Source organism: Marmota flaviventris, chromosome 3 (assembly GCF_047511675.1).
Source record: "Marmota flaviventris isolate mMarFla1 chromosome 3, mMarFla1.hap1, whole genome shotgun sequence".
NCBI lineage: Eukaryota > Metazoa > Chordata > Mammalia > Rodentia > Sciuridae > Marmota > Marmota flaviventris.
The window spans coordinates 169610911-169636413 of record NC_092500.1 but is presented as its reverse complement, the minus strand read 5'-3'; the positions used below and the strand labels follow the sequence as shown (position 1 = coordinate 169636413).

The window sequence follows — 25503 nt, the reverse complement described above, 5'->3', positions numbered from 1 at the left end:
CTGTAGCCGGCCTCCTTCTCTGGGGTCTACAAGGAAAGAAGGGAAGAGAACAGTCACTTCTACAGCTCTGGGGACCACCCACTGTCCCCCTCCCTCAGCCTGCTCCACAGTGTGATTAGAGACTATGGCCATGGGGTGGGAGGGTCCCAAGATGGGCAGCCCCAAGGAGGAGACAGGCAGGCCCAGGGACTGGTGATTCCTGTGGCGACAAGGCCTTCCTAGGCCGTGGTTCTAAAAAGAGGCCTCCTCAGGTGACTTACCAATGGGGACTTATCGTTCATGTAAACCATAGGGTCCTGCAGAGGAGACCAAAGGCAACAACTTAGGGTTCTGGAACTGAACACCGGAATGCACGGCATGCCTTTGTCCCAGCCAGTGGGAGGCAAAGAGGGCACGGGGAGAGCAGGGAAACCCCTCCGGGGATCCGCGCAGGCTCACCAAGGACTTCTCCTCCTGCCTCAGCCACTGGGAATCTTCCAGCATCTGCTTCTGCTGCTTGTCCAGGATCTGCCGCATCTTGACCTTCTCAGCCTCCCACAGCTGCTGGGCCTCTTCTCTGCTGCTGGGTCGGATGAAGTCCTCCTCCTGGGAGGACAGCGGAGAGAAAGGAGAGATGCAATGAGCCCATCCCCAGGCTTGGAGGAGGGACGGTGTCCAGAAGAGCCTCAGGGGAGCCACAAGCCTGGGCCTCGCAGCCGCTTCTTTCTAGCTTGTTCTGAGCCCGGCAGCCCTATATGCAGACAGTTACTATCAGGGCCTCACACACAGCCCTGGAGGCAGCAGGAATGACGAACCCCAGCACACACTGCTAAACATGCACCGTACTCAAGCTGCGACGTGAACTGTCGATGACATTTTGACATTATATTTTCTCGGTTGGCATTGGTGATGGTGCTGTCATTTAATAGATTTAGAAATGCAAAGCCAGCCTCTGGAAGCCCTTTGTTGTTTTTTTTTTTTTTTCTCCACCTAAGTGCCATGGTGGCAGTCCTGGAAGCTTCACGGGACACAGGTACGGCCTCCAGCTCCCTGGCACGCAGTCCCACTCAGCTTTGTTAAGGTAGCCGCCAGGGTTATCTAACCAAAGGCCAGAAGTGCAGGAGCTAGAGGCAGGATGAAGAATGAAATTTAAAGAAGCAAAGCTCTGCAGATCTCAAGGCAAGTGCTTCCTCTCCCCTGCTTTATTAGCCTCACCCCGTTTTCACTCACCTGTGGGACTGCGGACCTACAGACCGAGCTGCTGAATGGAAAGCGCGGGTGTCTTCCTTTTTTCCCTCCTTCTTTTTATGGTTCAATTGTGTAATTATCTGCTTAGTCCCTCCTACTACTCTGCTTTCCCCCTGCTGTACAGTGATCCCCTTGGCATCCGGGACGGAGGGAGAATGCCAGGGGCATCCTTTTGAGTACTCCCCAGGGAGCCTTTGCCAGTGACAGGACTCAGCCATGACATGGAAGCCCACAGGCACTCCAGCTCCTGCTATAGTCTGAATGTGGCCCTCACAGTTCATGTGTTGGATGTTTAATCTCCTGCACAACAGCGTTGGGAGGTGGGGACTTTAAGAGACCACTAGGCCACGAGGGCTCTGCCTTCATGAATGGGTCAGTGCCACCAAAGCAGGGGTGGGCTAGTTAGCACAGGAGGGGAGACTGACAGAATCACGAGTTAGGCCTCCTTCCCTCACTTTCCCATACTGTTTTTCGTCACAGGGGTGATGCCTCTGCCAAGCTGTGACACAGCAAGAAAACCCTCACCAGCTGTGGCCCTTGATGCTGGACTTCCTAGCCTCCAGAACTGTAAGAGATGGATCTCTGTTCATCATACATCACCCAGTCCCCAGTGTCCTGTTAACAGCACCACAAAATGAACTAAAACAGTTCCTTTCCTTCAAAGTGGCCAGTGCACACACAAATCACATAAAGAAAATTCTAGAAAAACTCTATATACTTTTAGAAAGCTACAATCCCTGCCAAGCCTCTCAAAATAGTTTCCCCAGTACACCCTATAAAACAAACTTGAATATTACAATATAGTCTAAAAACAGCTGTTTTGGGATAGTTTACCTAGAGTTCATTTAGCTTCAGTTACCAATATTGATTTCTAATAATATTTTCCCTACAAGTTAGGTTTTTTGCTAAAATATTCCTTATTCAATGATCTATTCAATAAGTACTCATTAAGCAATACTATGAAGCAGGCATAGAACTGGGTGCTGGGAGAATAGTGATTTTAAAATAGAAGATGTTCCTTTTCTCGTGGGGATCAGTAAACAAGAGTTAGGCCAGGGTTGGGGCCAGACAATCAACCCTTTATTTCAAGGAAATTTCCTTGTAGGATGCAAAGCAGCCTCTGGCCTCCACCCTCTAGGTACCTGCAGCCCTCCCCACTGGGACAAATGTGTCTCCAGACATTGCCAAGTGTCCCCGCAGAAGCAAAACACCTCAGCTGAGGATCACTGAGCTAGACTGTTTTAAAAGAAAACAGATTTCAGAATGTAAGGGTATTTTACAACCCTGGGATTGCTGAATATATGATCTACTTTACAGAGACAGAGTGCTATGGTTTGGGCATTGTTTGTCCCCCAGAGGTCCATGTACTGGATGGAGGCTGGGTTCCATGTGGCAGTGCCAAGGTGTTGGAACCTCCAAAAGAAGTGGGGCCAGGTGGGACATAACTAGACTGCAGGGGTGCCACTCTTACAAATGGTTTAATGCTCTCTCATGGGAGTGGGCCAGCTGTGGAAGGAGTGCATTAATTCTTGAGAGAGGGGACTGCTATGAAAAATGTATCCCTCTTGGGATCTTGTTTTCTGTATTGCCATGTGATCTCTCCTTCCTATATGTGCTCCCACCGTGATGCCACCCATCAGACTGTGATGTAGCCAGAAGGCTTTCACCACAGCTAAGCACATGTCAGTGTCTTTGGATCTCTGAAACTATGAGCTAAACAAACCCCTCTTCTCTATAAAGTATCCAGCCTCGGGCATTTTTTTATAGACACACAAAAAGGAATAAGTACTCATTAAGCAATTGAAGCAGGCATAGAACTGATACTCCAAAATGAACAAATTTTGAGGCTACAAATATCCTTGGTTAAGTGTCAATACCTGTAAACACAATGGTATGGCTGCCCCATGCTATTGACAAATAGTGATAAAAAGGAACTAAATGCCTGAGGTTCTATATACAGAGATAAGAATTTCTAGGTGTAAGAAAAAAAAATACACAGACTGAGAAAGATTCAATGCAGAAAGGATCAGTTACTGGAGTCCGGAAAATACTGTATAATTTTACAGATGCCACCACTTTCATGCTTTGTGTGTTCCAAGCTTAATCTTAGCAAAAACCGTAACGAACCAATATTACAAGACCCAACAGAATGAGTCTTTCAATTTCATAGTAAGACCAAAGGAAAAAATGAGAGCATTTACAACCTTGAATCTCTAGGCTGGTTTTTCTGAAATGCACTCTAGGTATTCTTCCCAGGTCATGGACAGTTAACACTCCTTTTGTCTTTTAAAATGATGTTCATGAGCCACGACACCTGCCAGCCTCGTTCCCCCACCTCCATATATACCCTTCCTTGCTCAAACACCACCCCACTTGCCCCTGCCTCTTCCACCCCTACATTCCAGTTTCTTCCAGTCCATCCTTCAGGGCCCAGCTGAAAGCCAGCAGCAAGCAGGAGTCACTCTCCCCTCTGAACACCTGCTTCGTGGCCCCCACAACTTTCTGGCTCACATTACCCGTGAGCCTGCACTTGACCTGCTCCTTCTGACTGACTGTAAGCTCCTTGAAAGCAAAACCACGTGTTCCTCCTTCAGCACCCTGGACAGCGCCCGCGAGCGCACAGGCGCACAGGCGTACAGGCGCACCGTGGCCTGTGGAACTTCAGTACTGACTTGCGAAGACTCCGGGAAGGAGATGCTGCCATCCTGACTCTGCGGCATCCCACAGGCTCCCAGATGAGCCAGGCCATGGGGCCAGTCAGGAGGAAAATTGCTGTTACCATCTCTGAGCGTTCCTTTACTGTTTCCAAATGCCTTGCAGGGGACCTCGTCAGCACTTCGCCTGGGGGAGGATTTTCTCAGTGTTTCTGATCTATATTTTTAATCTTTTTTTGTTTGATTAAAGAAGTGCTCATTATGTTCTTGCAGGCAGATTTTTTCTTGGCAATTACTTCTAAACCCCTGACACAAAAGGTCTTTTTTCCTGCGGCACAGTCTGTCTTTATGGAACGGAACAAAATCCTCCCAGTGGAGCAGGGCTTAGACAAAGGCCACGCAGCCCCTCACGTGTACAAAACAGCTTCTTTCTAAAAGCACAGTTTTTAAAGGAAAGCTCCCTAAAATTTAATTAATTATGTATAAAGAGTCGAGGGCAGAAGGGTAGAGAAACTGCCTACTGCCTAAATTATAGTACATGCTTAGAACCATAGTTTTATTATTGTTAAGCATATGAAAAGACAGAAATTGTTTAAATTAATGTGAGAGAGAAAAACGAGGTAGGTTTATTTCACAACAGATCTCGCTGCCTGGAATTTGAAGCTACCATGGGCATTCAAATTTTTACTAAATAAAGAATAACAGTACAGACATATATCAACATACTTGCCAAAAATTTCCAAATCTGTTATGATAAACACATATTCCCATGCCCCCAAATTTTTAGAGACATATATCTTGAGCCTGAAATATCAGACATATATACAAGTTAGAGCTAAAATAATGAGTTTAGCCTGTTTTGTAACCCAATTTGGTAAAATATGTCAAGATTTCATGACAACGAACGGCAAGAGGTCATTGAATTAAAGGAGATGATTGGTGGCAAGTGAGCATCTGCTTTCAAGCAAAGATGGTTTTGCTACATAAGATCCGACAATCAACAGATATTCCACAAAGCACTCAGGGTCTCACAGTCACTGATGACAAAGAGATCACTGGGGAGGTGGCTTGGCCCCCTCTCTAGCAGCTCATGAGCCTGTAACCACAATACCCCCGAAGCTCCTTCCCACCCAGCAACACCTTTACAAAAGCAGCAGCAGGAGAAGCAGCCGCCAGGAAGCCTTTCTTTCCTCTGATGGAGGAGAGATTTAGCAATCAGGCAGGACGGCAGAGTGGGGCAGAACCTCCAGGGTCTTTTATTCTCCAGCACCACCAGGCCTGGCTGCACTCCACCCACCAGCCTCCACACTACTGCACTGCACCCTGCCTCTGGGGCTCAGAAAAGGAAGAGAATTTTACATCATTTGCCACAGCACCAGTGTGGACAAGGGCAGTTCCAGCTGGTGTCCAGCTGGTGTCCCCAGGAGCAGAGCCTAACTTCATCCCCACTCTGATGTATTTTGCAAAGGGAAGAGTCACAGAACACCTCGATGACTTGACTGGCACACAGAAGCATGGAGGGCACCCCTGAGGCTGAGGATGTGGGGTTCCTAATATCCCAGGCCACCTCCCTCCAGCAGCCTCCTCAGTCCGGGCTGGGACTCAGCATGCAGTGCCCTCTTACCCGCATGCTGTGGCGCTTGAAGACATTGTGCCGGTGGAGAGGTGGGGTATGCAGCGAGTTAACGGGAGATGGGTACTCCATAGGGCTGGTGAGCGTAGGGGAGCTGGCACACAGACCCTCAGGGACCTATTCAGGAGAAGCAAAGAAGCACAAGGCACAGGACAAGGCAAGGGGGTGGACAATCAGCTGCTACAAACAGGAGCACAAAGAAGTGATACAGGAGCATCATGGGGGACACAAACTTGCTCTCTCAGAGTTGCTGAAGAATGTGGTGTGGCATTTCCTTGGCCCTGTTGGAGACACCTGGTGGAGCATCGTGGCCTCTCATCTGCCTAACACTCCCCCAGTGGTGTTCTGCACACACAGGGTCCATGCAGGCTGCTATTGAGACCATGACTCCTCCCTTGGGCCCTTTTCCAAACAGTTATGTTTCATAGTCATGTTACAAATTGACAGATATGATTAGTCCATGGATAAGTAAATTCTCACACACATAGTTGTCCTTCCATATTCAAGGGGGATTCATTCCAGGACACCCTGTAGATACCCCAAATCTGCAGATGCTCCAGTTCCTTGAGCAAACTGGCACGGTATTTGCATGTAACGTACATACATCTCCCAGTATGCTTTAAATCATCTCTAGATTGCTTTTGCCATCTAATGCAATGTAAGAGCTGAACAAATAGCTGGCATACAGTCATTTTAGGGGAATGGCAAGAAAAAAGTCTGTACATATTCGGTATAGATGAGATTTTTTCCTATGTTAATATTTTTGATTCCTGGTTGGTTGAATCCATAGATACAGAGCCCATGAATATGGAGAGCCAACTGTGTGTGTGTGTGTATGTGTGTGTGTAATTATCAATAATTATATATAGTTATATGTAAAATTTAAATAACATCACTATTTTAAATATGTTTAGTTTTTAAGGACATTGCTTCCACCTTCTGAATCAAAGCATTTTATTTTCACATAAAGGAAAATATTGGTACTGTTGGTTCTTGGTTGGGCTTACTCAGGCATGGGGCATTTCCTTGGGAGAAAATACACAAACCTGGGGCACAGCCCCCTGTAAGGAGCATCAGTAAACTGACATTGTTGCTGTTGGTTGAGATATTCCAGTTCTGAACAGCAACTCTGATGGGGGGATGAAAGAGAGGGACAGAGGGGAAGCCGGGCTCCCTCTTACCCAGTCATAAGAGAAGGACTCAGGACAGGGGCATTCTGAGTCAGGGACCTACAGCCTTGATGAGATCCATGGTTGGTGGTGACAGAGGTGGAGAAGGCTCAGATGGAACCCTGCTCCCTTCACTGGCTACCCAGGTCCTGGCCAGGACCTCTGCAGGGAGCCTCAGGGATCCACTCCATTCTCTGGGGACATCAACCATCCCCAGTTCCTTGGGATTACTTCTCAGAGGCTCTGCTCAGGGTAGGAGGCCAGGGAAGTCTTGGACATGGGGAGGGAGCTACAAGCAGGTACACGAAGCAGCAGACACTGCAGACAGACAGACTAGGCTGCAGGAAGGTCTGCTTAGCTGAGGACAGTCTGGCAGGACCGAGTTGCTATTCTTTTGATGTGAGTTCAAACTCACATCAAAGAGCCAAACAAAGAAACAAAGAAGAGTCAACCCAGCTATCTTCATCGTCTGAGCAGATGGCTGCTACTCCTTAATGGCACAGGAATGGAATTTCAAGAAGCACCTGACAAGGGATGGGCCCGGCCATTCCCAGCCCCCTGGTTACACATTTACCTGGAACTGTAGCTTGGGAGCGAGCAGGTTGGTTTGTGGAGGGGGTCTATACTTGGGCCGGCTGGGCTGGAAAAGAGGATATAGAGCAGTGTCAGTTGCATCTCTCCCATTAATGAATGGATTGGCCCACTAAGGGGAGCATCAGCTTGAATATAGCTCAGCCTCATTCACAATGAAGGAGCAATGGTGGACAAGGTTATCATTAAATCATTTTGCATCCACTTCTGAGCACCAATTACATGCTGAGAGATGGGAAGTCACAGGGGCTGGCCTCTGCCAGAGGGGCTATGGCCAATTGTAGGGGTTAATGACCTCTGTGTGTGCAGCCTCCCTGTATGTGTGAGTGCCTGACAAACCAGCCATGGATAGCCACATTCAGAGCAGGAGGTCACTGAGGGCTCAGGGACCCACAGAAACTTCATGGAGATAAAAGCTGCATTGGGCCCCAGGGAAAGGGCAGCACATGCCTGGCAGGAGGAACAATGAGAAAAGACCTCGGTTCAGATTATACATTATTATGGACTGAATGTTTGTGTCCCCTTTAGTTCATATGTTGAAGTCCTGTCCCCCAATGTGATGGTTTAGGAGGCAGAGATTTTGGAAGGTGATTAGGGTTCAATGAGTTCATGAGGATGGGGCCCCATAAAGGGATTAGTGCCCTTAGAAGAAGAGGAGGAGAGACCAGAGGTTTCTCTCTCTCTCTCCACCAGGTGAGGACACAGCAGGAAGGTGGCTATCTGAAAGCCAGGAAGGGGCCCTCACCAGATACCAAAGTTGCTAGAGCCTGGCCTTGGACTTCCAACCTCCAGAAGAGAGATAAGTGCGTGATTTAAGCCACTCATTCTGTAGGATTTTGTTATGGCAGCTCTAGCTGACAAATACAGGCATGGTCTCTGGACCCCTCCCCCCACATGATGGTGGAGCAGTGGGGCTCTGGTTCCTGAGCCCAAGCTGCCATGGAGAGCATGGACAGAGACTGGACTTTGGGGGCCTAGGATGCTCTCCATCCATGCATCCTCGGGGAGAGCTAACTTAGCCCTAGGAAGCTCTCAGAAGAAAAGTGCCCAGCCTCCCAAGGGGAAGTTCTGAGAAATTACAAGGTATCTGCTGTCTCAGATGACACCTGCCAAGGCCTGGAGATGACAGGGGGTGATAGACAGCTGAGTTGCAGAACTGAGAGAGGACTGTAGGAAAGCCTCTTGCTTACATTGAGCAGGCAGTGGGTCACACAGGCCCTGGCTCTGTCATGGCTCATGGGACTAATAGCAAGGCCAGGGGCTGGCTTACCTTGGGTGGGGGTTCCTGGGAGGCGATGGGCTCCAGTATTTTAGGTGGTCGGTAGCGAGCATTCCTTTCTTGCTCTATGGCAATGTCCTTCTCCATCTGATATATGTCACTGCCGAGGCAGCAGGTCAGACAGGGTGAGAGACAGGGTCAAAGCGAGTCACTCCTCTCTACTACACTGAAACTAGGAGAGGCCTGGACAAGGGCCTTGATCCCATTTTCCTTTACGTTTCCTCTGAAGAGTGGCCTGGGGGACCCCTCTGAGATAGGCTGGGGTATGGATCCTGAGGGCTTAAATCACGCAACTTTGGGAGGACCACGGGGATGGGTCCAAGGTGGGAGGAGGTCCCTGGAGAGCCAGACTTAGCCCAACCGAGCAGCAGAAGCCTGCTGTATCCCCAGCTCCCCACACTTCCTGCCCTCCTGTGCCTGCTATTGGAGCCAGTCCCCTGTTTAGATTTCCAGGTCCCAGTCAACTTCATGATGAAGGCCTGGGTTTGACTTGTCATAAACAATCCACCATCTGGTTTCTGATGTCAGCAAATGGGCTGTGGATTCACCTCCCCCAACCCCCACCTGTTAGCTGTTCTAGTGCCCCTCACCTTTCTGCCCCAATTCAGTGCTTCTCAACCTGGCATCCCAGACCCCAGAGGCCTCTGGAATTACTGCAGAGGCTCCATCAACCCACATGTTCAAATGGGTATGAGTGTTACGCACTTTTGAATACTGCCTGGTACTGTGTTTTCAAATACATGTATTTTGTCAATCAAAGGATTCTAAAATTACGATAACATGGAAGAATTCTCCAAATTTGACCTTTAAAACAGCCCTTCCTACCCCTGCAAGATTGGGAAACACTAATCAAAACCTTTCTTTCCCTTAAAGAAGGGACTGTGACCTGAGGGAGGCATCTGGGGTCCTTTGGATCTTTGAGTATCCTTCCTTTGCATCAGAGAAGCCTGCTTCAAACTGCATCATGGCGGGAGGCTGGCCCAGTGCCTCCAAAGGAGACAGCTCTCATCTCAGGCACCCCATCACACTCGGCTGGTTCTCCAGGTCCCAGAATGGATTAAGACCACACCCTCCTCACTCAGAACTTCTGCTCTCTCAAAGTACAGCTTCCAATACATTTCTCCTGGAACTCCCTGGCTTCTCCAATCTCCCTTGTGAGGGATAAACTCAGATGAATTAATCAGGAGAGCCAATGAAGGAGGGAAATAATTCTTATTTTGAGACAGGGTCTTGCTAAGTTGCTTAGAGCCTCACTAAGTTTCTGAGGCAGGCCTTGAACCTGCAATCCTCCTGCCTCAGTCTCCTGAGTCACGGGGATTACAGGCGTGCAATACCACACCCAGCCAGAGAGGCTTTTTAAGCTAGAGGTTTTGCAGACTATGTTGGGGACCCTGCCCCACAAACAAATGCAGGGTTATCCCTGCTGCCCCCAGCCTGGGCATTCCCAGCCTCCTCCTTGGTGGCCCTCTAACCAGCCAGTTTGTAGGGGTAATTTTCTTGCCCTCACTAAAATTTGCCAACATGTTTATATGATATCAATGAGTAGTATTAACAACAGGTTAATGTTGTTAAAGGTCAATTAAGCAAGAGATCCCCTAAAACAGAGGTCAGCAAACCATGGTCCCAGGCCACATGTGGTCTCCTACCTATTTTTCTATGGCTTCAAATTAAGAATGGTTATCACATTTTTTTAATAATTAAAAAAATAAAAATAAAAAGATATTTCATGACACATGAAAATTATGAGAAATTCAAATTTCAGTGTCCACAGATGAAGTCTTATTGAACAAAGCTACTCCCATTCATTCACTACTGTCTATGACTATTTTTAAGCTGTGGAGGCAGAGATGAGCAGACTCGACAGAAGCCCCAAAGATTCACTATCTGGTCCTTTACAGAGAAGGTCAGCTGATTTCCTTGCTAAAGTATGCCTAATGAAGGGGACCACCCTTGGGAGCACTGATGGCAGGCATGCCACCAAGCAAACTGGGGACTCCTGGACCTCTGAAATGGACAACACCCTTCACCTGTGACCTTCCAGTACCAGGGGAACAAGTGTCTTGGCACTGAGAAAGATAAGGCCTCAGACTCCTAACCCCACTCAGGAGACAGGTGTTTTCCAGCCAAACTCTGCAGACCACAGGTGTCTGGGACATCCTTTTTTTTTTTTTTTTTTTTTTTTGGTACCAGGGATTGAACCCAAGGGGTGCTTAACCAATGAGCAACATCCCCAGCCCTTTTTATATTTTATTTTGAAATGGAGTCTCACTAAGTTGCTTAGAGCCTCGCTAAGTTGCTGAGTCTGGCTTTGAACTTGTGATCCTCCTGCCTCAGCCTCCTAAGCTGCTGGGATTACAGGTGTGTATCACCATGTCTGGCTGCACCAGACTTTTTTTGATTCCAATAGAGAAAATACCTTCTGGGCACGGCATGAGCAAGGCACAGGGCTGGGGTGGAGATGCCCTGATGAGAAGGCTTCCCCAGGCTCACCTTGTCTCTGGGCTCGTGTCTGACAGTGAACCTGGCCTCAGCCTTTCAGCCCCTGACGGAGCTGCTTCTGTACTGAGTGCCCGAGGCTCACCATGCCTCTGCTGGAAGGACCAGTTCATTCCGTGTGGTCATGTGGCTCGTGATGATCAGAAGGGAGGTCTGGGTACACGTCCTGGCCCCCCTGTCACTGCCTTGGGCAAGTCACTGACTTTGAACCTGCACCCTTCCACTCAGCAGATGGGAATGGGGCCACCTGCTGCATAGGCCCGAGGAGCCCCTGAGTGCACTGACTTACCTGTAAACCTCTCAGTGCCACCAGCAGCAGCTTGCCTCTGGGGCAACCCAGCCATCGCCCCCCCCCGCCCCCCGCAGCTCCCCATCCCATGCTCACCTGAGGCTGCACACGAGCTCCGTGAAGCGGGGCCGGTCACTGGGGTCATAGTCCCAGCAGCGGGTCATGAGGGTGTAAAGGACAGGTGGGCAGAGGTCAGGCTTGGGCAGCCGGTCCCCTTTCTCCAGCACCCCGATGACATCCTTGTTTTCCAGCCAGAAGAAAGGCTGCTTCCCAAAGCTCAAGATCTCCCACATGCACACGGCTGAGGGCAGAGGGGGAAGATCAGGCACCCTGCTGGGAAGTGGGGACCCCGGGGACACTATGGCCATTGCATTTGGTCCCAGCAGGGAGTGTCTGTGTTATCTTGCAACTCCCTCTATGGCCACTGGGGTCTTACCCACCATGGTGGTCCACTCAAGGGACCAATGACCTACATCTGTGGTACATGAACCAGGGCTTCCCCTCCCTGGACTCCCTCAACATGGAGCTGTCTGGATTCTGTAGGATCAGGAGGTGGCCCATGTTGGAACCCTAGAACCTTCCTGGGAAGATTAGGAGCTGCAGTAGAAGGCCAGGCACCACCCTTTGCTGCCTGTATGATCATGGGCAAGCCCCTTACTGGTCTGAGCCTCAGTTTCCTTATTTGGAAAATGGGGGTAACAATGATGAGGTTTATGGTCAGCTGTGGGAGAACTGGCAGGTAACCTGAAGGGCTGTGTTTGGTGAGGGTGTCCATTCACACCCAGCTGGGCACTCTCCACTCCCTGCTTCTCCTTACATGAAACACCCGAGTTTTGTGTTTGAAGCTCCCCTCCAGGCGTCCCCACATTTATCCTTGGAGCTGGTTGGTGGGGTCCATGCTTCTCATCAGAGCCTTTTATAGGAGGATGGACCCAGATTTTCTAGGCCAGTCCTTGGCTCATGTCACCCCTGACTCTACTACCACCTTCCCACCTCTGGGACTTCTCAGTGGCCACAGTGAAATGGGGTGTTGTGGGTTCAGGGATCCTCCTCCTCTTGGTCCACCCACTCAGAGAGTCTGAGCCCATTCCCACACCCTCCTGAATTGCCTCGTACCAAACATCCAGACGTCACTGGCTGTCGTGAAGCGGCGGAAGTTAATGGATTCGGGGGACATCCATTTGATGGGGAGACGAGTCACAGAGGCTTGGGGTGGGCAAAGAGGTTTACAGGCATTATTAAGGGAAGAAAGATCCAGAATTTTCCAGAAAAACAGCCTACTGTCCAGAGGCCCGTGGTCTGGGCTGCCCAGTTGTAGGCTCCTTCTGGGATTTTGGTTTCAGGGACAAAGCAGGGGCGGGAAGTTCCCTCACCCTTGTAATACTCGTCATCCTCAATGTATCGAGAAAGGCCAAAGTCCCCCAGCTTCACACACTCCGGGGAGGCCACAAGGATGTTCCGGACGGCGATGTCCCTAGAGAAGGATGTGGAGACCAGGGTGAGGTACTGCCTGGGACCCTGGAGCAGGTGGGAGAGCTGAAGGAAGGTTCCCAGAGGTGAGTGCAGGAAGAGGTTGCATACAGGTAGCTTCCTGCAAGCTGAGCTCCAGCCTCCTAAAGGAGCTACTGGTACTGATGGCCCTGGCCCTGGCATGGCTTCCCACCCCAAACCAGTGGGCCTGTTGGCTTCTCGCAGGCAGCTCTGCTCCCAAAAGTCTGCTTCCGTTGTTAAAAAGCTGACTTGAAAGCATGCAGGCTTAAGTACCCCGAGGGGCCCGGCCCATCATTCCACCCCCTTAGCCTACAACCACTGACAGGGTGTACTGGACGCTCATGCTAGGACATGAGCTTCACAAGGACAAGGTTTGTCTGTTTTGGTCACAACTTTGTCCCAGAACCTAGTCAGAGGCTGAGCTTTGGAGTTGCTCTGGAGCTACTCCCAGTGACAGTTCTCTGTCGCACAACTGTTTGGGCTTTTTAGTGAGGAAACACTCTGTAGAGGTGCTCAAGCACTCTAAGCTGCTGGGCGCGGGCCCAGGCTGGGAGTCCAGCTCCACCCTGTGTAACCCTCTGTGATCAGTTAAAGGCTTGGCTTCCCACTGTCCCTGTGCTCCCACCTGTGCACACAGCTGATGCTCTCCAGGTAGGCCATGGCTTTGCATATCTGCAGCGCATACAGGACGAGGGTGGGCACCTTCAGGGAGTTCTTATTTCGCTCCAGATAGTGGCCCAGCTGTGGGGAGGGAAGTGCCGTCAGGCCCCCAGCATGGAGCCAGGGCTGCTGGCAGCCACTGACCCTCCCCTTCCTCTGGGGGCAAACCCCAAGTCAGCAAGATGTTCTGGCAATTTCCTCTATCAACAGGGCCTCTGCTTCTGCTGAGTACGGAAATCAGGAAACTGGGAGAAGTGTCCTTTGCTCTAAGTGTCCCTTGGTGCCCCAGCTATCCTCAGGGTGCCTGGCCTGCCTCCTCCAGCTCACCTCCCCATAGGAGTACAGTTCCATGATGATCCAGGTGGGCTCCTCTTCGATGATGCCGATCAGCTTCACGATGTGGGGGTGGTCGAGATTCTTCATGATCACTGAAGTGGGAGAGGGAGGTCACACAGGAGAATGGGGGAAAGAGGGAGGAGAACCCTCCCCTCTCCCCTCCCCTTGAGGGCCAGGGAGTCTGGGCCCCGTCCAGGCGTGCCTACCTGCCTCGCTCATGAACTTCTCCTTATTGTCCAGGGTGCAGTCCTTCTTGCAGGTCTTGACAGCCACATTGATTTTCTCCCCTTTCTGCAACAAGAGGGTTTAGGGAATCTTGGTCCAGCCTAGTGCTCAAAGGAAACTGTTCCCTCCCTGGCCTCAGCAGGGCCTTCCCACAGACTTTGCCGACTGCTGAGGGGCGAGGCGACCTGGCCTCTGCAGGACACACCACCCCTTCCTTTCTTCCATTTCTCTTCTCCCCTTTACCCTTCCCTTCCTCTTCTTCCCCTTTCTTCTGGACCAGGCAGGGTTAGAACCAGAATGGGGTTTGGAGATCAAAGAGCTCAAGCCCAGCTGTGTAGACCAGGATGCTGAGACGAGGTTAGCAGGTGACCCCAGGCCTTCACGAGATGCGGGCTGGCTGGCCTCGTTCTCTCTACAGTTGGCTTCAAACTGTGCTTCCTTCCTTCCCTCCCCACACCCCGGCGCTGCCCTCCCCAGGCTTGCTGAGTATGACCACAAAGGCGAAGCCAGCCCACCTAGAGGTGCCCCGAGACGAACTCCCACTTGGCTGGGTCCACCCTCCTGCCCTCCGTGTATTCTCCTACCAAAGCCACCGTGACCTTTCTCCAGGGCCTGCCTCTATTTTAATCCCCAGTGATTTTCTGTCCTCCTTGGGAATGACTGTCCTCCCCATCACTCCCTGAGTATTTCATAAATACTCCAAGCCATGTGGATAAGCCGTGGTCCTCCATGTCACGGCTTCCACCTCCAATAGCCTCAGGATCGAGTGCCTGCCTCACCCCCAGACAGGTGGACAAAGAGGCGGGAAGAGTCTGGGACTCACGTGGTTTGTGTAGACCCCTTCATAGACCTCCCCAAAGAAGCCTTCTCCTAGAATACGGTTGAGAACCACCTCCTCGCGGGCAATGCCGTACTGTGGACCTGCACAGATGGAGAACACAGCCCCTGGGCACACAGACTGGCTGGCATCCCCTGGTGCCCCAGAACCCCATAACACCTCAGCCAAAATGCACAGGCTGGGCTGGGAAAGGGGATCTAGAATGTTCCACTGCCTCAGATCCATGGAGGAGCCATCACCCCGTTTCCTGGGTCCCAGGTCCATGTTCTTAGAACCCCCATATCCCACAGACACACAAAAACACATGATCCATCAGGGGAGGACCTCAGCTTTCAACCCACTGGAGCCCGGGCTGGCTGCTGCCTGAGCACACTTGGGGCAGGAGGAAGGGAGGGCAGGAAGCTCCACGGTGGTGTCCCAGGAGTCCTCATCATGTCACTTCCCAGACCCCTGACTGGTCGCCTTGGCGGGGTCCAGGACCTACCTCCCGGCCGCCTCAAGGTCTCGTCAGGAATCTCTGCATAGATGTCTGACTCTGGAACGACAGGAGGACACCCAGCGCACGGGTGAGATGCCTCATCAGGCAGGGCCAGGAACCAGGGTGTGGCTCCCACCCGGAGCCCAGCGCAGCCAGAAGTCAGGGTGCTGGAGGGGGAAGCTGGGCAGGCTTTGGGGCAGCCACTGAGTCTAGGGTGCCTTGACACAGTCTCTGTTTTGTTATCTAGGGCAAATCCATCTCCTTCAAACATACCTGTTACCCATTTAACACCATTATGAACTGGCTGCTTGTGTCTCATAGCCCTAACTCACAATTTGATGGTTTTAGGATATGCGGCTTGGAGGGGCAATTAGATGAGATCGTGGAGCCCCCATTACAAGATTAGTGTCCTTATAAGAGGAGGAATGGCACCAGAGTTCCTTCTCTCTGCATCACAGGAGCACAGTGATAAGGCAGTCATCTGAATCTGCTGGTTCCTTGACCCTGGACTTGCCAGCCTCTGGAACTGTGAGAAATCAATGTCTGTCTGTAGTCATGTGGTCTGTGGATTTTGTTTGGGGCCACCTCTCGTTATGACAAACTCAGTGTGTGCACTAACTACTCGATATATGCTCGCTATTACAACTGGCGATATTTTAAAGCCAGTGCTGAGAAGGGTTAGGAAAGGTTGTTTTCTGTAACTTGGAGGGAGCGGTCAGAAGAGCAGGCAGAGGGACCAAGCCCGGGGAGGTGGGCACAGGCCGTGGGCAGGGTGGGCACAGGCCGCGGGCAGGGTGGGCAGGCTTACCTATGCTGCAGCTTTCCGAGAGGTGGGACTGCCTCGCCTCCAGGTTTCTGCAGGAGGAGAGAGGGCAGGAGGCAGATGAACACAGAGCTTGCAAAGCTCCCCCAGAGCTTTCCCCCCTCACCCACCGCCCGATTGCAGAAGCAGCCCACCTGGCTGCAACAAGCAGGGGCATGGCCTGGGCCTAGAGATGGGGCACAGCAGCAATCCTCCCAGGATGTCACCAGCGGGCAGCAGGGAGGACAACGCGCTGTGTGAAAGGCCAGGGTCTCTAGTTCTCTCAAAAATGAGGGGGTGGGGGCACCCTGCTTGTCCATCCTCCTCCCAGCACACACTGGCTGAGCTCAGGGCCCTTCCAACTCCCCACTGTACTCACAGGGTGGGGATCTGGGGCAGGCTGTTCCGCTTCTCACCATCTGGAGAGACAGGAGGGGAGGGAAGATTGGAGCCAGGGACACAGAATCCGGGATGGATGGAGGGCCTGTCACTGCTCCACAAGGAGACCCCTCCCCACCTTCTGTCCCCTCTCAGCATCAGGGTGGAAGCTATGTAGGCCTTGGGCCAGAATCAGAATCCTCCTTGTAGGCTTCCTCCTGCCAGCACCCCGTGATCCATCTCAGACCTACTTTCTGACCCTGGTCCCAAAACGAGGAAGGTCCACCATGTCCTAGCAATGGCTCTGATCTCCCTGGTACTACAAATGCAGCTCCTCCTGAAGCTGGCCTCTATGAGGCTCTGACTGGCAGGACCAGGGGTGGCTGTCCAGGACCAGGGCCTGTAGCTGGCGACCCAGAATGGCCCCACAGGAAGCACCTGCAGGGCTGCTTGAGCGCCTCCCCACACCCCTGAAGAATGCATTTGCGCAAGGGCCAGTGGCTCCACGCCCCCATGCCTCCACATCGCCATGCAGGCTTGGCTCAGCGTGCAGCTGTCCACTGTTGGGCACTGCGCCTTTCAGGGAAACCTACCTTTCTTGGGATGGATGATGAGAGAGCCTTTATGTTCCCCCTGAAGCCGGCAATAACCGTCTATGAGGTCAGCCATGTTCTCAGCCTCTGCCAGGGATGAGGTTTTGATGGACAGAGACTGCAGAGAAAAAGCCAGCCAAAGGTGAGACCTCAAGCCTTGGCTACACTGTACCCCCTAGTGCTGCTAGAGAGGCTGCAGGACCTCCACCCCCAGCCCTGCTGCAGGAACCCCAACCCCAGCCCACGCTTCCTCTCAGCTCTGCTGGCCTTCCATGTCACCACTAGGGGGGGCGTGCGTGTGCTCCCTCCTACTGACCACCCTGAGCTCTGGGAAGACCAGCAAGAGAGCGTGATGCCTTGCACCATGTGGGGTGCTCACTATGTAAAGCAGAAACTGAGAAATGGGAAGCAGAGCAGAGCAGGGACAGACAGGGAGAGATAGACACAGTTGGAGGTCTCTGATTCTTCCACCATGAAATCCCCCTGTCCCTGGGATCTTGACCGATAAGTCATTTTTCACTTGGTCAATATTAGACCCCACTTCTTTCCTGACATTAAAATAAAAATACCAACCATCACCCCAACACCTTGTTAGGGCATGGGTGAAGTTTTCTTAACAAGATCCCCAAAGCCACGGAAGCCCTGGCTTCCTGCTTGCCACAGTCAGGTCAACCCAAGGGCATCCTAACCCATAGTGATACCCCTGAAGAGCCTCCAGGTGTCCAGGGATGCTCACCTGGGGTGCGCCTTCAATGCCCAGCTGCAGGACAGCCTGGCCCTCCTCCAGCGGGAGGCACCTGATGGACCTGATCTGCTTGAATTCAGCCAGGCAGGTGGGCTGTGGAGAAGAAGGGGCCCTTAAGAGCATCCCATTGCTGGGATCAGGCAATACAGATGGGTCAGGAGGGGGAGGGAGGAGCGACTGGGAATCTCTCTGCAGATGAAGGGAGTTAATCTGGAAGGATCATCATGTCCAAGCCCCTCACCTTTCAGAAGAGAAAACAGGGTGTGGAGAAAGGCAGAACTTGCCCAAGGTCATAGGTCAAGATGGCAGTAGAGTCAGAACTGGACCCAGAACTGCCTCCCCTTGCCACTTACAGAGCTACTCTTCTCTCTGTACCACGAGAACGCCAAGCACGTCCTTTTCTCTCTCTCTGCACCTATGTCTGCAATAAGGAGCCATCTGCCCAAGCTGCCATCCCCAAATACTGTCCACAGAGCTCACACCAAGGGCGTGGCTCTCTGCTCTCAGCAACGGGGAAGAAGAATGATTGGGCAGACAGAGAAGGAGTCGGGAATCTAAGACCCTGAGCCAGGGGCTGGTGCGGCCTCAGTGCTCTCTACCTTCGCATCTTGACTTGTCAGCTGGCGGATGCCTTTGGGGCCAATGACCAGGTCCACTGTAATGTTCCACCCTTGCTGGAATAGAGGAGAGAGGGGACTGTTACCTCTGTTCTGCCACCTGGTGTGTTGACACTCTAAGAGAGGCTCACTAAGCTACACCTCACCATGCAGCTCACCCCTCTGGATAACTGCCCACCTGCCCATCTCCCACAGCTGGAGGCCAACATTCAGCTCCCTGCTCGGCACATGGATTAACACGAGTTCTGCCATAGGCAGGTTAACAGCAAGGCCCTGCTGCCTGAGCTCCGTTCCTGTCCCCGAATAGCTCCCTGGCCCCCTAGCCTGCCAGCCTGGAGAGAATGAGGAGGGTGGTCATTACAACAAGTTCACAGCGATAGGTCTCCTGATCGATGTTGGCAAAGCCCGCCAGGGTGTTGAAGAACTTCATGACACACTCCTCCTCCCGGAGCGAGGCGTACTGCTGGAAGGTCTGCTGGATCATCTTCCGGAACTGCTTGGGCTGGGGAGAGGTCGGCAGTGCTGAGCCAGGCCCTGCCCTTCCTGGCACCTGTCCTTCCACTAGGTCTCACTGAGAGGATGCCCATGCTGGAAGATGCCCCCAGGGCTCCTGCCATGACAGCAACACTGACCTGTTCCCCAAAACACACTCAGTGGTCTCGGGCGGGGCCTACCCTAACCCTGTGCAGGAGGCAGGGAAATCGGCCTCCCAGGGCTCAGGCTGCCTCTTGGGAGGCTGGAGGGAGGCACAGCCCGTCCTGATTCTCCGCCACAGAAGTGGCCCACTGGGGGCATTTGGCTCTCCTATGTCCTGGCTCCAGGCAGCACAGATGCCCCAGCTTCTTTGAGGATCCCCAGCCCAATCCTTGTAGTTCCAGCCCAGGGGATCTGACAAAGAAGGGTTTTCTGGGCCCCTCACCCTTTGATTTTCTCACCTTTAAATTCTCCTGCATCTGCTTTGGGAAAAACAGGTCGAGTCCCACTTCCTTTCTGAAAACAGGGAAACAGAAGCAGCATTTGGCTCTCCTTCCCTCCAGCTCAGGACTTCTGGCCAGTCGAGAGGGGGTACCAAGGCTTGGGGACCAGGAGAAAGGCCCTGACTACCTGGCTCTGGTCCAGGGCTGAGTGGGAAAGGAGGCTCTGGAGGGAAGGAAGGGAGGGTTGGGAGGGGGTCGGGAGGCCGCCCCGCACTTACTCCAGGAGCTCGAAGTTGGACTTCTTGTCAAGGGCGTTGTGGGGCATGTCCTTGAAGAACCGCCTGGAGAGAAAGGAGTCACGGGGGGAGAGTCGGTGGCTGGAGAAGGAGGCCACCAGGGCAGGACACTCATGTCCAGGCATTGGCCTTGGGGCCCCTTCCCCTGCCAGAGGTGGGATTCATGGGGACAGAGCAAGGTGGCGGGGGGGGGGTGTAAAATTGGATCTTCAGAAAACAGCGAGGACAAGGAAATCACACAGACTTTGTTCCCAGAAAGGCACCAGCCTAGTGGTCTGGGAGACCCAGCTCCTGGGCTGTGGGCTCTGAGGAAGAGCTGAGGAAGAAATGGCGGCTCTCTCCACAGTGCCCGAGAACAACCAAGCCCAGGAGGCTAACCCTCAGGCCGTCAGCCCGGGGACGGGGACGCCATCTGCACCTTCAGGTCCTGGGTTCCTGGGCACTTTCTTTTTTGCCTATTTGCTATCTCTGAAATGTGTGCATATGTTTGTGAGTTCACCTAAACAATTATTAAATGAACATGTTAAAATTTTTGAATTTGTAAAAGAAAATAAAAATAATTCATAATCCTACCACCAGAGGTGGCATCTATTAATATATGACACATCTTCTTCAAGTCCCACTTCTCCTAAAAATATATGCATTCATGAAAACTTGTATGTACTGTCAGATGCCACATAATGACCTTTTGGTCAACAATGGACCACAGATATCATGGCGGTCTCATAAGATTACTTCACCTAGAGTCATAGCTGTCTTAGTTTGTGTAAATGGACTCTATTGTGCTGACGTGACAATGAAATTACCTAATGATGCATTTCTCAGAATGTATCTCCACTAGTAACTGATGCATGACTGTGGTATTTATTTGTAGCAATGGTGGTTTCAGCTGAGACCAAATAGCCAATGTCCCTGCATATGCCAGCCTCCCTTCCCTGTCAAGATTGCTGTGTCTAGTCATTTCACTGACTATTGCAGACACTGTCCAATCTTACATTAAAGAAACTGGTTCCTCCAGGAGCGAACCTTCATGTGCACTGTGGTGTTTGGGTGATAATGACACATCAATCGGAGCAATCGCTCCACACTCGCAGAGTGGCAATGATGGAGTGCTGTGCGGGTATGGGATAGGAGGCACAGGAGAACTCTGTGCCATCTGCTCAGTTTAGCTGCAAATCTAAAACTTCTCTGAACAAAAGTCTATTAGAGACAAATAAGTAAATAAAATAAGGGTTGAGAGAAAAATGTCAGCCAAGTAAATACACAGTTACAGAACACTTTAGTCCCTGTCATGGTTGTAAGTACTTGAAATATAGTAACTCACTAATTCTTCCTAACAACCCTGTGAGGTTGTTCCATCATTCCCATTTTACAGATGAAGAAACTGAGGCACAGGGAGATCAGATGACTTGCCCAGGATAACACAGTCAATGCAAGCCCTAGGATGCATGCTCAGAAAGCCCAGCTTCTGACCTGTGCTGTACATCATTACACCCAATTCTCCAGATAGGATCTGATCTGAGTCCACAGAGGATTCATGTCCCTAATCTCATGTCTGCTGCACCTACCATACTTCTTTTTTAACCAAGAAACAAGGCATACTCTTTTCCTGGTGATGTCGTTATCCATAGGCAAGGTGTATAATCTGTGATGCTAACAGGACAAGGGACTGTTACCCATGATTTTCAAGCAAGAGTCACATCCCTGGAAGAGTCGACTTCATGGTATGATTTTTCAGAACCATATCTGACTCCGTTAGTGGCAATAGTCAAAACTTCACTTTAAAATAGCCCAACTTCACATACAACTGCATTCTATCTATCCTTTTCATTTAAAAATGATCTGAAAAATATTCTCAGTTTTACAAAGTAGGTGTTTCCCACGCCCTTTCCCCATCAGCACACCCCTGACCTCAGGGGTCACCGGTAAGAATAGGAACATCTATCTGATGCTCCTGAGACTCAGGAGACATGAGGCAGCATGTCCTTTTCAGGAAACAGTCCTGGGAGCAGTCCGGGGCTGATCAGAGAGCAGCCTCTCTAGCCTGCCCATTCCTGACCTCACTCTCTCACAGAGCCTGGTCCTCCAGCCTCTTAGCACAGCCCCTGCCACTGAAGCCACAACCAAAAACAGTTTAGGGATGACTGGAGGGTGTAAAAATGTGAAGTGGAATGCAAATGGATCCCCTCTGGGCTGCTTTCACTAAGTGATGAGTGACAGGTGATTCACTGGAGTCTCCAAGTGATACCACAGCCCTAAGTGTGAGATCCACCAACAAAAAGGAAAAGATAAGCTCTTTAGAACTATCTAATTTCAGAGGGGAAGACTATAGGATGCCATGCAGGGTATAGGGCTGCAGTGGTCCTGGAAGGCAGGCCAGGGCACACGGTGTCTGTTGTCCCAATAATGTCATTAGCCTGCCATTGTCATGGCCTCTTACATGCCAGCCATCTTTGCTCTCCAAGTTCACCCCACCCCCATTCTCTAGTCTATGCCTTTATTCCTCCATCCCTCGGCGGGCGAGGATGCATGTCCCACTGGGTGCCATTATCTGCCAACCAAGAGGTATTTTTTCCTTCCAGGGGCAGTTCAAATCCCCTCTCCCTGCTGCCTGCAGGCAAGGTTAATGGCTTCACTTGGAAGTGGTACATGTTCGTTCTGCCTTGTATTATGATTAATTGTGTACACATCTGTCACCTCCCAAACACTGTGAGCTTGAGGACATCGCCCAATGCTGTGCTAATTCCACACAGAGTGCCTCCTGGAGCTGGGGTGCTATAGTGGGCAGCACAGAGGGGGACCCCTACATTCCAACAGCCCCAGGGCCTGGCCTGGTGCTCTGAAGCATTTGCAGAAACACTTGCAAAGGACAGAGGGAGAAGCAGGCAGCCCAGAGGCAAGGGCAGGGCAGGGCAGGGGGTGGGGACTGAGCAGAGGGAGCTGGTCCTTCTCTCCCATTTATTCCAAGGACCAGATGGCGAGCACCTCAGAGGCCCACTCTGCTGGCTTCCTCTCCTCCCCTTCCCAGCTCTCACGTGCTCACTCCCACTTCCACCCTAGATGCTCGAAAGTCCAGGCCAGCCTCGGACCTAGCACGACACTCTCCCAGGAGAGACCTTGAGGCCACTTACCTGAGCTCCAGACAGCCCAGCTGCAGGGCCATGCCCTCGCTGACCTTGCTGGCATAGCGCTGCATGTAGTCATTCCGGAGCTGGCAGGAGAAAGATCACAGGTCAGACTCACGCCCTCACCGTCCCCCTTCCCTGAGCAGAGACCCAGGAGGTGACGCACCCCTGCCCCTGAGCTGTCTCATGCTCACCCAACCACAGACAAGCACTGAGCAGGGATGGGGAGCAGGTTGGGAGCTTCCTCTTGGCTCTGCCTCTGCCCCCTGGGTCCCTGAGTCCCTTCACAGGGGAACGTTCATACACATTCTCTCCCTGCTCCAGAGTCTTCACCCCATCCCAATTTGGAGAGAACTCCCTCCACCCCTGATTTGGGGAGGAGTTATTAATTTTTCCAAAGCCCTGTTGATAGGTAGGAAAGATGCCATCCATGGTCCAAGAAATGTCTGGATTCGTGTCCAGGAAACCAGACGGGAGATGCTGGAGGGAGCTGAGACCAGCTGGAAAATACTGGCAGTAGCTCACTCTTCCTTGGTACTTCTTTGCATAGGTGCTAGGCACTTATTTAATGCTATGGAATGTCAAAGAGGCTTAGCAATTGTTCAAGAGAGCCAGTTATCACATCTTTAGAAGTTTTGTGAACTGGTGGATATCCCATTGGTAGCTTGAATCAGGTCTTGGCGGGAGCATTTACACCATGGGAACTGGCAGGTACTCTAAACCAGGGGTCTCGTCTTCCCAGAGACAGCTTACCTGCACACTGCCAATGATGTCATTTGATCCTCACAATAACCCCATCGAGTAAGTATTAGTATTTTATAGACGAGGAGACAGTTTTTTGCAGGTAAATGAAATCTCCAAGAATACAAAGTTAGTAAATGGCAGAGCTGGCTAAAAACCAGGTATGAAAGACCTCAGAGCCTGTACGTTAACCTGCTCCTGCTTCATTAGCCCAGTCACCTGGGAAGCCAAGGGCGTCCTAGAGGAGCTGGGAGCTTATGGAACAGGTTGGTCTGCACCAAGGTTGGAGCAGCTGACAATGATCCTCAGGCATAGCACTCGGGGCTTTTGGGTGGGGCCTTCCAAAACCTGGGCTTTGTCTTTCCATCTTCCTAAGAAAGGATGGATACACTTGGCCTGGAGGGTGCAATGGGACTCTGGAGGAACTTTTTACCTGTTGGTAAAAATAAAGCAGCGTGGTCCTGTCCTCTTTCAGGCTCTCCATGAAGTCTTCCGGCAAGTAGCGGATTTGAAGGTCATACCTGTGGTAGGGCGGTCAGACTCTGGGTGATGCAGGGAAGCTCGAATCTCGAGGAGGAAGTGGGTCCCTCCATCCTCCCTACCCTCTGCTCCCCTTCACCATAGCACTACAGTATCCCAACTGGGGACATTTCTGGATACAGATTTATTGTGAGTCCCACGTCATGTTTTGAAAATGCATGCATTAGACATTGTAGGAGGTCTAAGTCTAGGATGCCACTTAGATTTTCTAGAAGATTCTGAGGATGGGGAGTGCTGTGGGGAGGACCTCCAGGGCCTCCCTACCCCACATTCCTACCTCCACTCGGCCTCCACGTGTAGACATTCATACTTGTCCTGCACCTCACCCACCGTCATCTGGGGGTGCAGCCAGTGGATCTCATCTGACTTCATGTGCTTTAGCCTCAGTCCATAGCACTCAGCCAGCTGGATGTTGGGCCCAATCCGCCCACTTAGCAGGATGGAGGTGATGATTTCCTGCAGAGAAGAGAGGGACACAACTCAGGGGTGTTCCTTGCTGGGCCCCCCAGGGTGTGATTCTCTAGGATGGGATTCTGCCTTAACGATCTACTTGTTTCTGATTCCCTAGCACTTAGTGCAAGATGTGGTACACAGTGAGCTGTATGTTGTGAATGAACAAATGCTGTTCATTTAGCCAAAATGAGACAGAGACAGAGCTGAGGAGACAGCACAGGTGCTGTGCTTCTGCACTGCATTCCAGTTGAACCACTGCATTCCAGTTGAGCACCTACCATGTAAAAAGCACCTTCTTAATGGTTCCCAAGTTCAGCATCCTTACTGAGTACCAGACCAGTCATTGCTAGATACTTTACACACATGATTTCACATGGGGAAGCAAGCAGGTGTCACTGTCCTTGTGTGACAAAGAGGAAACTGATGTAGGTCACACAAGCCATGGCATTAAGCTGGGATTTTGAACCCTGGCCTGCTGGAATCAAGATTTCTACTAGGCCAAGCTGACTCACTGGGATGATGGAGAGGGCGAGACACAAGGACAAGACTCACCTCAAGGGAGCAAGTGGCACAGTGCCCACACAAGAAGGATGGTCATAGGAAATGAAGATATGACAAGAAAGGTGGCCTCTAGTTAACTGGGTCACTTGCCCACAGCCTGATGTCCTAGCTTCCTGGCCAGAGCCAGAGCTGGATTGACAGGAGGGCCACTTGGGCAGCTGGCTGCCTGGATGTGAACCTCTGAGGCGTTGCCTGGTTCCGACATCACTTTTGCAACATTTTCCCTCAAGCCTCTCATGTGGTTCCACATGTAATGGGTGATTGGAGCCCACTCTTGATAGCAGAGAGATGGGCTCAGATGCAAACTTAGAAGCCTGCAGGCACTGACCTATCCTGTTGGATGGCTTGGCAGTGTGAGAGACGGATCCA

The 25503-nt window shown here is 51.5% G+C and overlaps 1 protein-coding gene across 3 annotated transcripts in view; it reads right to left on the bottom strand.

Annotated features, from left to right (window-relative positions):
- Nucleotides 1–25503, bottom strand: part of Ptk2b (protein tyrosine kinase 2 beta) — a 108614-nt gene that overhangs the window by 4938 nt on the left and 78173 nt on the right. For 2 of the 3 annotated variants that reach the window (XM_034635876.2, XM_027926835.3), the window contains 24 exons: nucleotides 24398–24576; nucleotides 24014–24101; nucleotides 22846–22925; nucleotides 19697–19759; nucleotides 19437–19491; nucleotides 18863–19003; nucleotides 18484–18558; nucleotides 17876–17977; nucleotides 17140–17257; nucleotides 16548–16587; nucleotides 16175–16221; nucleotides 15373–15423; nucleotides 14874–14971; nucleotides 14032–14116; nucleotides 13817–13917; nucleotides 13455–13570; nucleotides 12712–12812; nucleotides 12455–12544; nucleotides 11435–11639; nucleotides 8545–8653; nucleotides 7258–7323; nucleotides 439–585; nucleotides 261–296; nucleotides 2–26 (listed from right to left, as the gene is read on the bottom strand). In XM_034635876.2, the coding sequence (XP_034491767.2) occupies nucleotides 2–26; nucleotides 261–296; nucleotides 439–585; nucleotides 7258–7323; nucleotides 8545–8653; nucleotides 11435–11639; nucleotides 12455–12544; nucleotides 12712–12812; nucleotides 13455–13570; nucleotides 13817–13917; nucleotides 14032–14116; nucleotides 14874–14971; nucleotides 15373–15423; nucleotides 16175–16221; nucleotides 16548–16587; nucleotides 17140–17257; nucleotides 17876–17977; nucleotides 18484–18558; nucleotides 18863–19003; nucleotides 19437–19491; nucleotides 19697–19759; nucleotides 22846–22925; nucleotides 24014–24101; nucleotides 24398–24576 (2218 nt within the window). Of the gene's footprint in view, nucleotide 1; nucleotides 27–260; nucleotides 297–438; nucleotides 586–5505; nucleotides 5632–7257; nucleotides 7324–8544; nucleotides 8654–11434; nucleotides 11640–12454; nucleotides 12545–12711; nucleotides 12813–13454; nucleotides 13571–13816; nucleotides 13918–14031; nucleotides 14117–14873; nucleotides 14972–15372; nucleotides 15424–16174; nucleotides 16222–16547; nucleotides 16588–17139; nucleotides 17258–17875; nucleotides 17978–18483; nucleotides 18559–18862; nucleotides 19004–19436; nucleotides 19492–19696; nucleotides 19760–22845; nucleotides 22926–24013; nucleotides 24102–24397; nucleotides 24577–25503 lie in introns of all 3 variants that reach the window. The other variant, XM_027926832.3, reaches the window with a different exon arrangement.